Source organism: Moschus berezovskii, chromosome 24 (genome assembly GCF_049115385.1).
Source record: "Moschus berezovskii isolate FMDL1 chromosome 24, NW_MosBer_1.0, whole genome shotgun sequence".
NCBI lineage: Eukaryota > Metazoa > Chordata > Mammalia > Artiodactyla > Moschidae > Moschus > Moschus berezovskii.
Window position 1 is genome coordinate 17,356,442 of NC_142483.1, and position 13,716 is coordinate 17,370,157.

A 13,716-nucleotide genomic window follows, 5' to 3' on the forward strand; every position below is an offset into this window, starting at 1 on the left:
CTCCAGAAGGGAGGATTTCTTCTTTTATTTTTATTTATGTTTTGGCTGTACTGTGTGGCATGTGGTCTTCGTTCCCTGACCAGAGATGGAACCTGTGCCCCATGCAGTGGAAGCATAGCGTCTTAACCACTGGACCACCAGGGAGGTTTCTCCAGTCCTTTTATTGTAGTAGAAGAGGGAACTGAGCAGGGGCCCATCACTTAAGTCTCTGGTTTTGAAAAAATGAATTTATAAAAACTTTTAGAACATTGACTACTGTTAACACATACCAAGTAACAGGAGACCCCTTTCCCAATCTCATGCTGCAGGGGTGGCCAGTGTTAGGTTTTTTTCTTAACTTGTACAAGAAGCGTTTCAGTTTCGGGACTTTGCTGGTGGTCTAGAGGTTAAGACTTCATCCTTCCAGTGCAGGGGCCACAGGTTCAACCCCTGATCAGGGAACTAAGATCCCACGTGCCATGTGGCATGGCCAGATTAACAACAGCAGTAAGAATACATCAGGGACTTCCCTGATGATCCAGTAGTTAAGATGCTGTGCTTCCAATGCAGGGGCTATGGGTTTGAACTCTGGCCAAGGTACTAAGATCCCACATGCTGCATGGCCAAATAAATAATTTTTTAAAATAAAATGGCAAAATATTAAAAACAACACATCAGGTTACACTGTGCACATGGCTTTGCATCTTGCTTCCTTCACTCAATGTGCTGTAAATGCCCTTCTGTATTAATTGATCAGACTTGATCACCTCCTCAGAGTGGCTACACTGGGGTCCATTACATAATTTCCTTAAACCAACTCTCTAGCAGATGGACATTTGGGTTGTTTCAGCCTCTCCCAACAATGAATAGCACCAGTAAAATCCCTTGCATACATCGCATACCTATGGACTCTCCTGTTAGTATTTCTATAGTTCTGCTTCCTAGAAGCGGGGTCACGGGTTCAGGGGGCAGGTGGATATGACATTCCAAGAGAGGAGGCCAGCTGGCTGTCCACAAAGGGAGGGAAGAATATGGGCTCCCGCTGCAGTGAGTGGCTCCCTGCTGGGCAGGATAGATGGGGGTGGTGGGGAGACCTTGGGTGGTAGAATCTACTGAGTAGTGATGTCCCTCCAGTGTGATTCCCAACTAATTTGCATTTGCCACTGACCAGGCCACAGATGGGGAAGTCGCAGCTGTGAAGGAGGTACCGGTAAATGCATGTCCCCCTGGATTCAGGCCCTGGGTACACTTTTGGTTTTTGTTTTTATGTTTTCCCTTTTCCGCGTCTGTGTTCACTCACCCTTCATTTGAGAAAAAGCTACAGCCTGCTTTTGGGGGACTGCTTAAGCCCTCTGGGTGTCCTGGTCATTGGTTTGTCCCCACTGATCAGCCCATCACCATGACCCCCGCTTTCTCTCTAATGAGACCCACCCGTGTCACCGTCTGCGCTCCACGAATCGCCCGCCACCATGTCTGTGATCACGCTCGGTATGGTTGGTCTCCACGTTTAAAGAGAAAGATGGACAGCTGTTCTCAGCCCTCCTGCTGACTCTCAAAGCCGCCACTTGCACATCTGGTTTCTGTTCAGGGAGAAAGCCACTGCTGCTCCTTTCTGCCACTTAAAACGCACCTTCTTTTCCAGGCCACCAGCAACTAAACCTTTCCAGGTGGAACCTCTTGGGACTCACAGACATTGCTGTCTCTCACTTTTCCACTTTGCCCGTGGGCACTGCTGGGAATTTCACAAGCAAACAGCCTAGGAATTTTTAGCAGCTGGTCAGCATGGCTCCTCCAGTTCCTCAGGTGCTGTCCAGTCTGGCCCCAGAGCCAGTGAGCAAAGCCCACAATGCATGGGCAGCCGTATCCTTGAATCCTGGCTGGACGAGCTTGCAAAATTCCCAGTTGCTCTGACCTGCCCCCTGCAGCTACCCCAGCCCACACTGGGGAAGTGTTGTCCACTTTACCCAGTGACCGCTGCTTCCTGTTTCTAGGTAACAGAAGAGGCCTATGTCCCAGTGAGCAACATGAACGGCCTGGGATTTAAGCCTTTTGACTTGGTCATTCCATTTGCAGTCAGGAAAGGAGAAATCACCGGTAAGCGCTATTGGGAAAGCCCTCTTGTCCTCACTGGCTGTCACTAGCTATCCATACAGTGCCCAGGAGCTGGTTCCACCTGTTCCTCAGACCTGGGGTTCAGAACCCAGCATCCCTGGCTGTAGTGAGTCGGTCCATGAGCCCCTGAAATTGCAGAATGTCCTGTGTGTTTCTGAAGAGCGGGTTCATTTATAACTTGCATGCTGAAGAAAGGACCAGAAATTGTCTATGGGGGAGAGCCACTGTGTTGATATCTCTCTTGATTGTTAGGTTCCTCTTCCACTGCCTTTTCCTGCCTTTTCTTACTCTTCCACTCTTCCAGATGAGACATTGTCCCTGAGGTCTGTTGTGTAAGAGATACTTCTTGCCTTCTCTCAATGCCTGCTTCTTTCTGACTTGATGCTTTGCCGATCTGATTGGTCTCCTGGTCTTCTCAAGTCCTGTTTAAGCTTCTAATGGCTGTCAGTTCAAAAGGCGCTTTGCTTGTGAGTTGCCTACTGCATTTTGTGCAAACACAAGAGAACAGAATGAAGGCAGGTATGTCTCTGCTTCCTGTTACGGAGCTTGGTGTTTTATGTAGCAGTGAGTGTTCTTGGATCTGAGAACCTTTGTTGTGGAGGTCACCTGTGCCTCTGTGCTTGGCTCTTCCGGGGACAATCTTTGGTGGGGTCACTGCCCTTTCTCCGTGTGATCCAACAGGAGAGGTCCACATGCCTTCTGGGAAGACAGCCACGCCTGAGATTGTGGACAACAAGGATGGCACAGTCACTGTCAGATATGCCCCCACTGAGGTCGGCCTCCACGAGATGCACATCAAATACATGGGCAGCCACATTCCTGGTGAGTTGGGTTCAGCGCCTCTGCTGCCCGGCCCCGCAGGACTCCAGGAGTCAGGGAGTGAACACCTGGGAGGTTGTCGTCAGTCGTTCAATCAGATGCCGTGCGGTTCTTGGTGGCAGATTTGGGGATGCAGTGTGGGCCTCCCTGCAGAACCAAGTAGCCTGTGGCCCCAGCAGATCCGGCTAATTTCCAGCAGGGATGATGCAACTGAGTGTCCCGGGTCACAGCGCAGGCCCTTCAGTCTGGGATTGTTTGTCTTTGTCACTGTGCCTAGCATGGCCAAGGGATGAAGCAGAGAGAAAAAATGTGAGTCTTGTCAAGGGACTTTCCAGCCTGGCCTGCAGAGCCCGAAGCAGCATCAGGGTTTGGGATAGGAGAAGAGGTTGTGAGAAAAGGATACGTTGTTTTATTGTCACTTTGCCCTTGACAGGGAAAAGCCAGCCCAGATTTCACATCCATCCGCTGGTACATGTGTGCTTATGCTCAGTTGTGTCCGGATTTTTGTGACGCTATGGACTGTAACCCACCAGGCTCCTCTGTCCGTGAGGATTTTCCAAGCAAGAATATTAGAGTGGTTTGCCATGCCTTCTTCCAGGAGATCTTCCCAACCCAGGGATGGAACCTCCTGCATCTCCTGCATTGCAGGCGGATTCTTTACCATTGAGCCACTGGGGAAGCCCAGCACAGTGTTACTTTCTTTTTCTTTAAATTGTTTAAATGGTTCTTTATTTTTTAGTGTAGTATTTTAAGTACATAACCTAACCTAGCCAAATAGTTTAAAAATGATGGGAGGAAGGTTTCCTCCCCACCCATATCCCCTCTCTGCCCTCTGTTTGAACCTGACCATTACTAATTTTTTACGTTAGATTTCCAAATAAGTTTTAAGAGTCTTCGAGAGATGGGAATACAGATTTTTAATCCCTCTTTGTTTGTTTTGTAAACAGTAGCGTTCACTGCTCATTATTCTGGCCTTACTCTTTTCATCTAACATTATAACCTGGAGAGCTTTGCATGTCCGAATAGTAGAGTGTGTTCACAGTGTCCCACCATTTGGATGAACATCACGTGTGCACTGTTTGTCCTGCTAGAGGACCCAATAGAGTTCTTCCCTGCCTTTTGCAACCACTAGTCCTGCTGCAGTGAATAGCCTTTCACATTCATCCTTTCACAACTACAGGGTGTATCTGAGAGATTTGGTTCTCAGGAGAGTATTCGCAGGATGCAGGCACAGCCATCTGTCTGACAGGTCTCAGCAAAGCACCCTTCACCCAGGCTCTTCCTGTTCACACATCCACCAACCCTGTCACAGAGCACCTGCTTTTCCACCAATTTGCCAGTGGAATATGCCGTCAAATTTCTAGATCTTTGCCAAACGGATAGTTAGAATATAGTATTGCTTTGTTTGCATTTCTCCTATGAGTGAGCTTGAGCAACTTTCTATACGGCTAAGTATTATAGCTGTTTCTTTTTCTTTGAACTAGACATTTGTATCCTTGGCTCAGTTTTTCTGTTCCATTATTGACCTTTGTCATATCAGTTTCTGAGGGCAATTTAAATATTGGGGAGGTTAGCCCTTTGTGATAGGAGTTACAAATATTTCTCCCAGTTTGATGGATAATATTTGTTCAAAGGAACAGTGTATTTATCTGCTTCTATTTAAAATATTCTAAAGATGCAGATACAGAAAAAGTGAAAAAATGTCTTCCTACTGTATTCCTTCTACTTCCACAACTGTCTCTCTACACCAACAAATACACATGCAATTTTGTTCTATTTTGGACTGGGATAATGGTATTAATATTACATAAGGATCTGTTATCATGGGTATATATTACAATATGGACCATAGCCTGCCAGACCCCTCTGTCCATGAGATTCTCCAGGCAAGAATACCGGAGTGGATTGCCATGCCCTCCTCCAGGGGATCTTCCTGCCCCAGGAATCGAATCTAAGTCTCTTATGACTCCTGCATTGGCAGGCAGGTTCTTTACCACTAGCGCCATATTACTATATAGGGTATTATTATATAGATATAAAAGTGGATATTAATATTATATAGGGTATTAATATTATATATGGTATTACTATAATGAGATATTGATATTAATATTATATAGCAATTATCCTTTTTATTTTTGTCTTCTACTTTTACCAAGTATTTAATTAATCATAATTAGCCAAAGCATAAAAGAATAAAAATTTCCTATTTAAAAGTCTTTCCTTCTTTAGCATACCAAAAAATGACACAAGTTTTAGGAAGAATTGATAAATTTCAATTTTTTCCCTTTTGCTAGTTCCCTACCTTGATCCGGTTAATATTAAAATACTAAAAAAACCCAGTCATCTTTCAACTTGGTGAACAAGTATTTTCATTGCAAATGAAGTATGTCTTATAAATGATTAAACAGTAGTAAAAATACCTTTTTCTCTTTTTAATGCAACACATATGGATAATCTCTTGAGTTAGTATACATAGATCTCCCTCATTATTTTTAATGACCTACAAGTCCAGTGTTTATTTAACCAACCCCCAATCATTGGACTGTGGTGTCTTTTCCTAATTTGCATCTGACCACTCTGAAAATGGAAGTATTTGTACAGGGTTGGGGGTTGGAGTAGGTGGGCCAAAGGACCACAGTGAGATGGATTCCTGGGCCTGAGTGTACAAATTTTGAAAGCCAGAAGCAAATGTCCTTCCCAAAGCCCTCCCAGTCACTTTCCATATAGTGGGGGTCATTCCCACCCTGTGGAGCTGTTCCCTCCAGCTCAGGACTGTTTGTCTCGTGTGCATACACGAGTGCATAGTGAGTAGCCCCTCCTTGCGTGTCCTAGGATGGTGAGCCCCACAGTCTCCTCTTGCCTCTGCTCTGCCCCGGACACGCCTCCCCCTGCTGTTAGGTGAATCATCCCTCCATGAGTCCCAATATTGTGTGTGTTCTTTGCAAACCCAGAGAGCCCGCTCCAGTTCTACGTGAACTATCCCAACAGCGGGAGCGTGTCTGCGTACGGCCCAGGCCTGGTGTACGGAGTGGCCAACAAAACCGCCACCTTCACCATCGTCACCGAGGATGCAGGAGAAGGTACTGTAGTTCTTGGTTATCAGAGAGTTTAGGGAATGCAATTCCATGGAAACCTTTAAAAATAAGACTCCTGAATGGTAGAATCTATCTTGTCTTTTCTCTCATATGAATCTCTTATTAGAGCTCCTCTGTCTTTCACCCAAAACAGAAATTTTAAAGTCCTTTGTGTTCTGATTAAAGTCACAGTCATACTATGAAGTGCTGTTTGTGACTTCCCTGAAATTTAAGTGTATTTCAGTAGATAACATTTTTCTTTGTTTGTACCTATACATGTATCCCCAGGGCCACTTGAATGATTTAGCAGTTTATTCTAGATAAAGCTCTATGCCTGTGCCCATTGTCATCACAGACATTTCTAATGTGTGGTTCCAATGGGATCTTCTTGGTGGCATCCACCCAACCAGCAGTGACAGTCTGTGTGTGACATTCTCTCCCGTATGTGATTGGTCTGTGGAGTTCCGTCCCTTCCTCATCCCACACATCTGGAAGAACAGAATTTGAGGGTCACTTGCAGGAAGAATTCAGAGGGTGGAGTGTCCCCCCCATGACACTTTCACTGTGTCAATCACTTTATTCTGACCTACACACCTTGCCCGTGGCTCCCATGGCTTGTGTTGGTCTGTCCGTCCTGGCATCAGGGCTGTCCCGGAGGAGTGCTGATCCCCTTTGAAACAAAGAAACCCTCACCCTGACAGTCTCCCCCTCTCCTCCCATTTACAGGTGGCCTGGACTTGGCTATTGAGGGACCCTCGAAGGCCGAAATCAGCTGTATTGACAACAAAGATGGGACGTGCACAGTGACCTACCTGCCTACCTTGCCAGGCGACTACAGCATTCTGGTCAAGTACAATGACAAACACATCCCTGGCAGCCCCTTCACAGCCAAGATCACAGGTAGAGTCTCCTGGCTTCCTGGAGGCTTCCTGCTCCAATAAGGCCCTCTCCCCTCAGACCCGGAGCAGCAGGCTAGCCATAAGTCTGAGATTAAGTCTCACAGCAACTAGGGGTGCAAGGCCAACATTGGATGGGCTAAATTCCTCCTGCAGCTGGCAATCCCAGGAAAAGCAAGCACACCATTTTTCAGGCACTTATTTGTGCCAGTCTGACTTCAGGATCCAAAAAAGAAGCCCTCAAAGAGAGGCATTCAAATAATATGTATTGCATGAGTGAATGAGCTCAGAGATGCTCATCAACATCACTCCTAGATAGATTTTTGTCTCCCTTTTAATGATGGGAAAACTGAAGGTTGGAGAGACAGTGGCTTAGCTAGGTTTGTGGGTGTTCTGGAATCCAGGTGGAGATGATCTGGCTCAGAGCTCTGCTCCTGACTCCCACTGTGTTCTGTGTGTTCGAATCTTACTCTTAGTGGGATATAAACATGGTCTGTGTGGACCCAGGTCTCTAGTTCCTGCCAGCTACTAGTCTTCCCTGTAACCAGGCATAAGTAGCAATCATTCTTTCTTGGTTAGGTCTGCTCATTGTCCGGGGCACTTTTTTTTTTTTTTTTTCCACTTAACTGCGTAACCAGTTCTTGCCTGTCCACCTGTAAATGGTGTGTGATATGGGACTCTGGAGAGTCAGGGTGACCATGTGTAACCAAGCTGTTTTGGGGTGGTGTTTCCCAGACGACAACAGACGGTGCTCTCAGGTGAAGCTGGGCTCAGCCGCCGACTTCTTGCTTGACATCAGCGAGACTGACCTCAGCACCTTGACCGCCAGCATCAAGGCCCCGTCCGGTCGTGATGAGCCTTGTCTCCTGAAGAGGCTGCCCAACAATCACATCGGTGAGCCCAGGTTGCCATCTTGAATGGGTGATGGGGATTCCCACCATGTTGGGGACCCCAGCCGTTGCGTGGAAGATTGATAGTATCCTGGAATATGATGTGATAAACCCGCTGGGTCACGTGCATGGTCAGAATCCAAGCACTTCCACCTTGTGACACTGACAGCCCTCTTGGACATTGCTAGAAAGTCAAGAAGGAAGTCCTGTTTCCCTTCTTTCTAGCTTGTCTCCCTTCTGCTTTCTCCCCTTTACATCACCCTCCCACCTCACAAACCCCAATCTGTGCTCCGGTCCAGGCATCTCCTTCATCCCCCGGGAGGTGGGTGAACACCTGGTCAGCATCAAGAAGAATGGCAACCACGTGGCCAACAGTCCCGTATCCATCATGGTGGTCCAGTCAGAGATCGGGGATGCCCGCAGAGCCAAAGTCTATGGCCGTGGCCTGTCAGAAGGTCGGACTTTCGAGATGTCTGACTTCATTGTGGACACAAGAGATGCAGGTGTGTGTGGGGGAGGGCCCAGAGGAAGAGGCCCAGTCCTTTGGAACTGGCTTCTTTTTGCTCAGATTGTTTTGCTTTTTTATCCTGCCTGCTTTCTTTTCTTTCTAAGCATCCTTCAAGCTATCGATCTTTAGACATGGTTATCACTGCAGCCCAGGGTTAGCCATGAGCTGTTTCATTATCGATACTCCCACCATTGTTCTCAGCTTCCCAGGGTCTCCTTGCCTCATCCTAAGCTAAGAATGTTGGGCCAGCTGGCCCAAGGTCATGTTTAGCTGAGCAGGACTTTCAAGGAAATGAGGAATTTCTTCCTGTTTGCTCTTGGAAGGTCTGGATTAGCTTGGCGTGCTCCAAGCTCCTCCACCTTCCAGAGTCATGATCTTCTGCCTTTGTTAGTGAAGAGCTGCTTCACTGCCTTCTGGACAAAGTCACATTCCCCAGGGAAGGAGCTGGAGAATTTCTGGTCCTGATAGGTTGATGTTCTCTGTTGATTCCTCAAGTTCTTAAAGCTTTAGATCTGCTGTCTTAGTGGTTCCCTGGCAGGACCGCCAAGGCATCTAGGAGCAGTTGGAAATGTCAAATTCTCAGGCCTGCAGCTGGTAATGAACCTCCAGGCAGTGCATGCCTTTCTTGGAGGCATGTGGGGATTGTATCTTCCCCAGTGAGTTCTGCAGGACAGGTAGTCAGTGGGATGTTAGTAGATAGCCTTGAGAAAAAGGTATGGTCAAGGCCATATTCAGCCAGGTTATTTATTTCACTGCAGGAACCTGTAATTGACTCTTCTGCCCAGGGCTGTCCAAGAGGTCCAGTGTTGCTGTCTTTTCTGCTCTCTGGAGCATTTGCAGGGGTGGAGGTCCTTTCTGCATTCATCAAGCTCCCCTTCATGATGAGTTGCTGTCATATTGGCCCCGGGCAACTGTGTTGCAGGTTACGGAGGCATCTCCTTGGCGGTGGAAGGCCCTAGCAAGGTGGACATCCAGACCGAGGACCTGGAGGACGGCACCTGCAAGGTCTCCTACTTCCCCACTGTGCCTGGGGTTTACATCGTCTCCACCAAGTTTGCTGATGAGCATGTGCCTGGTATGTGTGGTCCCCTTGCTCTCGACGTCCCTTGCTTGGTTCTCTGTGAATGCTGGGTGTGGGCTCTGGGCCACTCTCAAGGGCCCTCTCGGTTTTTGCAGGGAGCCCGTTCACTGTGAAAATCAGCGGGGAGGGAAGAGTCAAGGAGAGCATCACCCGTACCAGCCGAGCCCCGTCTGTGGCCACTGTTGGCAGCATCTGTGACCTGAATCTGAAAATCCCAGGTGAGCCTGAGGAGCTCATGGGTCCAGACAGTGGGCGCCACTGGAAACCAAGTCCGGGCTTGGCCCAGAAGGTACCGTCCGTGTCTGCTATGGGGGACTACTTTTTGAAAGTGAAAGTGAAGTCACTCAGTCGTGTCTGACTCTTTGTGACCCCGTGGACTGTAGCCTACCAGGCGCCTCCCTGCATGGGATTCTTCAGGCAAAAATACTGGAGTGCGTTGCCGTTTCCGACTTTTTGAATTTAATTTTATTTATTTACTTGTCTTCACAGAGGCTTATCCATGAAAAGTAAATCTGTTTACTTTTCCTTCTTCCAGGTGAAAATAGCTTTATCACATCCCATGGGAGAAATATAGATACGCTTTGAGAATTTACTGTCTGTTGACTGGACTAACAGTGAGGGAAGTGACCCTACTGATATTCATATTTGCAAAGAGGTGTCAGTCCAGTGACATCCTTCTGATTCCCGTTTGTCCCTTTCATTCCTAAAATTGAAATGAGGGCTGGGATGCGAGGCTGGGTGCGTGGGTGGGCCACAGCTAATTCTGCCGAAATTAGCCAGTCAGCAACCTTAGTCTGTCTGAAATGTGACCCAGTTTCTTTCTATTAAGCAGTGACTGTATAAGTCACTTGAGGCTCCTCTGGCATGTGCTGTGTGGAGTGGTAGATTTTATGGAGACAGAAAATCTAAACAGTCTTCAGATGAAGCTCACGTTGTGATGAACTTCTTGCTTGTAGATAAAACTCCGCAGTGTCTCCCGTCTTTCCTAACTTGTCCCATGTCCATTTGCTCTGCCTTTGCAGCAGTACTTGATGGTTTCTTCCTTTCTGGATGTCTATAAAAACCTCATTACTGTAGTGTCCAGACTAAGAGTCCTTAAAGAGAGATGCATGGATTATGATCATAAAAATTCATGTGCCAAACTTCCCTGGTAGTCCGCTGGTTAAGACTCTAAACTTCCACTGCAGGGAGGGTGCACTGGTTCAATCCCTGGTTGGGGAACTAAGATACTGCATACCTCACTATGTGGTCAAAAGAAAGAAAAAAAGTTCATGTGTTCAAAACCAGGGAAAGTAAGTGTCACCTGGTATCCCACCATCCATGGAGACTGTGGTTCATGTTTGAGGTCCAGAGCTGGACCTTGGGTGCCTCCAGGCTTCTAGACAGACAGGCTCTGTCTCTGGTCACACTGATGCACTTCTTGCTCACTATATCGTGGGCATCTTTCCACACTAAAATACACTTCCCCATCATCTTTGATTGGCTGCCTAAGAGTCCGTGTCACCTCTAGGTACAAACATCATCATTTCAGGTACTCTCATCTCTATTCCTTGACCTCTTTAATCAGTGCCCTGTGACGTCTCTCATCACAGTGGACTGATGCCCAGGAATGGGACTGCAGGGCCCACGCATTTCAGATGCCGCTGTGCCACAGCAACCAGTCCTCCAGAAAACAAATTGGTGTTTCTCCATTTCCCCTCCGGTACTGAGTAGCACATTCTCACATCGATCAGTCTGATGGAAAGGAAGTTTTCAGTTCCATTTCCGCAGTCACTAGGCAGGTGAACTGTGTTTTCATCTCTTCACGCTCCTCATTTGGGGAATTATGTTCCCTGTTCCCTTTGCCTGTGTTTGTCTTCTGTTTGTGGGATGAGGATGGTTACCCTTTCTCTCAAGTCTCGTCTGACTCTTGACTCCTTGCTCTTTTCAGTGTTCCCTGATGACTCTGGTGGAGACTCACTTTCCCCCTCCTTACCTAAAGCACCCCCTCTCGTCAACTAGAAGGGAGCAGCGGTCCTGCAGACCCAGGCCATGTGGGGTGACCCCCCCCAACCTCCTTCCTGCATCCTCAGGGCTCAGAGTCATGAGTTGCTACCCAGAACCCGAAGGGCTGGAGGGTGTGCTTTCTTGCTGCCCTCGATGATTACTTGGTCACCTTGCTTGCGGCACGCCTGACTCCACCACATCATGCAAGCACAGTTGCTGGCATGGCCGAGCATGTCGTGTGGAACAGACATGGTCTGCTTCCTAGTGCTGGGGACCTAAGGCGCTGTGTTTCTGGAAGCGTGGCCTCTGGTCTTCAGTTCACTCAAAGCTTTGCTCACGTGTGGTTTTCCCGTTGCCACTGGGACTGACCCGAGTTCACTTTCTCCTCTAAATGCATTTAGACTTGTTACCTCAGGCTCTGGTTTGAAACCTCTGTGTGGAATTAACTCAGCTCCAGCCAGGAGGGCTATACAGTGTCCCCAGGGCGCTTGTCAGTGCCCCCAGAATGGTCTCTGCACCAGGTGGCCGGAAGGGCTCTGCTCTCTCCATGCTGACCACAAGCACCCAGGGGTTTGAGGGAGACAGGAGGGCAGGCATCCAGCTGGGATGAGAGGAAACCTGAGCACCCCACATCCCTGGGCTGCACTCACTTTGCCTTCTTCTGCTTGCCCTGCATGTCCTGTTCTACCTCGGGCCCTCGCCCTGACCCTCCTCTACTTCTCCCTGCACCCTTTCAGAAATTGACAGCAGTGACATGTCGGCCCATGTCACCAGCCCCTCTGGCCGCGTGACCGAGGCGGAGATTGTGCCGGTGGGGAAGAACTCGCACTGTGTCCGGTTCGTGCCCCAGGAGATGGGCGTTCACACCGTCAGCGTCAAGTACCGTGGCCAGCATGTCACCGGCAGCCCCTTCCAGTTCACTGTGGGGCCACTGGGCGAGGGGGGTGCCCACAAGGTCCGGGCAGGTGGCCCTGGCCTGGAGCGAGGAGAAGCCGGAGTTCCGGGTGAGTGTTCTAGGCAGCTTTCTTTTTGTTTGAGAAGACTGAACTTAGCCCGGTCGCGTGAGCACCCTGTACCCTTCGCCCTGTGCTGAAAGGAAAATTATGTATGCATGATTCTGACTGGTGGTATGAAGGGGCTTTCTTTAAAACAAGGCTTCCGTGGCTAAAGACATTTGGGAGTTGCTTGCTAATCCAAAACTAAACAAGTGTCTCCCTGAGGGACTTCTTGGAGCCTGTAATTTAAGGGTCAGTGTTGTGAGTGTCTCAGAGAGGATCAGGGTCATAAAACTGTTTCCAGAGCATCTTGCAGATATGGAACATGCTAGAATTCTTTAAAACTGATAGCAGTGGTCCCTTGCAGTAGTGGTTGCTGGGTCAGAAAATCTGTGGAAACCAAACTGCACAATCTCATCTTGTACTGGCATGGTTTGCGTGTATTCAAAAGACGCTCTGATGCCATGAACTTTGTGTAGTCGTGGATGGTGTTTAGCACACATCTGCAGTGCCCTTGCTTGGGCTCTGTTTGGGATTAGAGAAAGAGGAAAGCACTGGGAACAAACGAAACCCAGCACCAGGGCTTGGTCACTGACCAGATGTTTCTTTTTTCAGCGGAGTTCAGCATCTGGACCCGGGAGGCAGGCGCCGGGGGCCTCTCCATCGCTGTGGAGGGCCCCAGTAAGGCCGAGATTACATTCGATGACCATAAAAATGGATCTTGTGGTGTGTCTTATATTGCCCAGGAACCTGGTAGGTACTCAGAGGGCAATGGAGGACATTATCCTTATTTGGGGATGGTTGGTTGTAAGGAATAGAAACTTGTCAGGCTAGCACCAGTAGAAGAGTTTTTCTGTATGAGCCCATGGGAATGTCTCCTAGAAATCCAGTTACGGTGTATCCCGCCAGGCCTTGAAGGGGCAGGAATTCTTGTTCTCCTTGTCTCTTGGCCTCTCTGTGCTCTTGTTCAGCTGGTTCATTGTCCCCACTGAGCAGCCTCTCTTGACCTGCCCTCGACCAGTGGCTGGTGTGTCTGCCCCGAAAGAGGGGCCTCAGCATCTGAGCTCCCTTGAGCAGGGGTCTCAACCTTTCCTGTGCCGTGGATTCTTTTGGCATCTGGTGAAGTCCTTGGGGACCATCTCGAGAAACATCTTTAAACACATGAAATAAATAACTTTGGATCATAAAAGAAATCAATTATTGTTTTCAAAATCTTTTTAAAGGAACAGATAAGTAACTTAGCAGCGTATACAGGTTTTCATGAATACATTAACTCATATGACTTGGTGATGGTCTGTTAACCCCATAGTTTCTAAGTGGTAATGAGTATAACTGCTGTGTCAGGATACATATAAAACTGAAAAGTGATTGTT

General features: G+C 48.2%; 1 protein-coding gene across 5 annotated transcripts in view; it reads left to right on the top strand.

Annotated features, from left to right (window-relative positions):
- The window catches only part of FLNB (filamin B), a 140,248-nt gene that overhangs the window by 110,110 nt on the left and 16,422 nt on the right, over window positions 1–13,716 (top strand). For 2 of the 5 annotated variants that reach the window (XM_088831533.1, XM_055414172.2), the window contains 11 exons: window positions 1,151–1,222; window positions 1,971–2,073; window positions 2,773–2,913; window positions 5,865–5,993; window positions 6,714–6,887; window positions 7,619–7,777; window positions 8,073–8,276; window positions 9,204–9,356; window positions 9,458–9,580; window positions 12,086–12,352; window positions 12,959–13,096. In XM_088831533.1, coding sequence (XP_088687659.1) covers window positions 1,151–1,222; window positions 1,971–2,073; window positions 2,773–2,913; window positions 5,865–5,993; window positions 6,714–6,887; window positions 7,619–7,777; window positions 8,073–8,276; window positions 9,204–9,356; window positions 9,458–9,580; window positions 12,086–12,352; window positions 12,959–13,096 — 1,663 coding nt within the window. The remainder of the gene's footprint in view (window positions 1–1,150; window positions 1,223–1,970; window positions 2,074–2,772; window positions 2,914–5,864; window positions 5,994–6,713; window positions 6,888–7,618; window positions 7,778–8,072; window positions 8,277–9,203; window positions 9,357–9,457; window positions 9,581–12,085; window positions 12,353–12,958; window positions 13,097–13,716) is intronic. The other 3 variants (XM_055414173.2, XM_055414174.2, XM_055414175.2) reach the window with 3 other exon arrangements.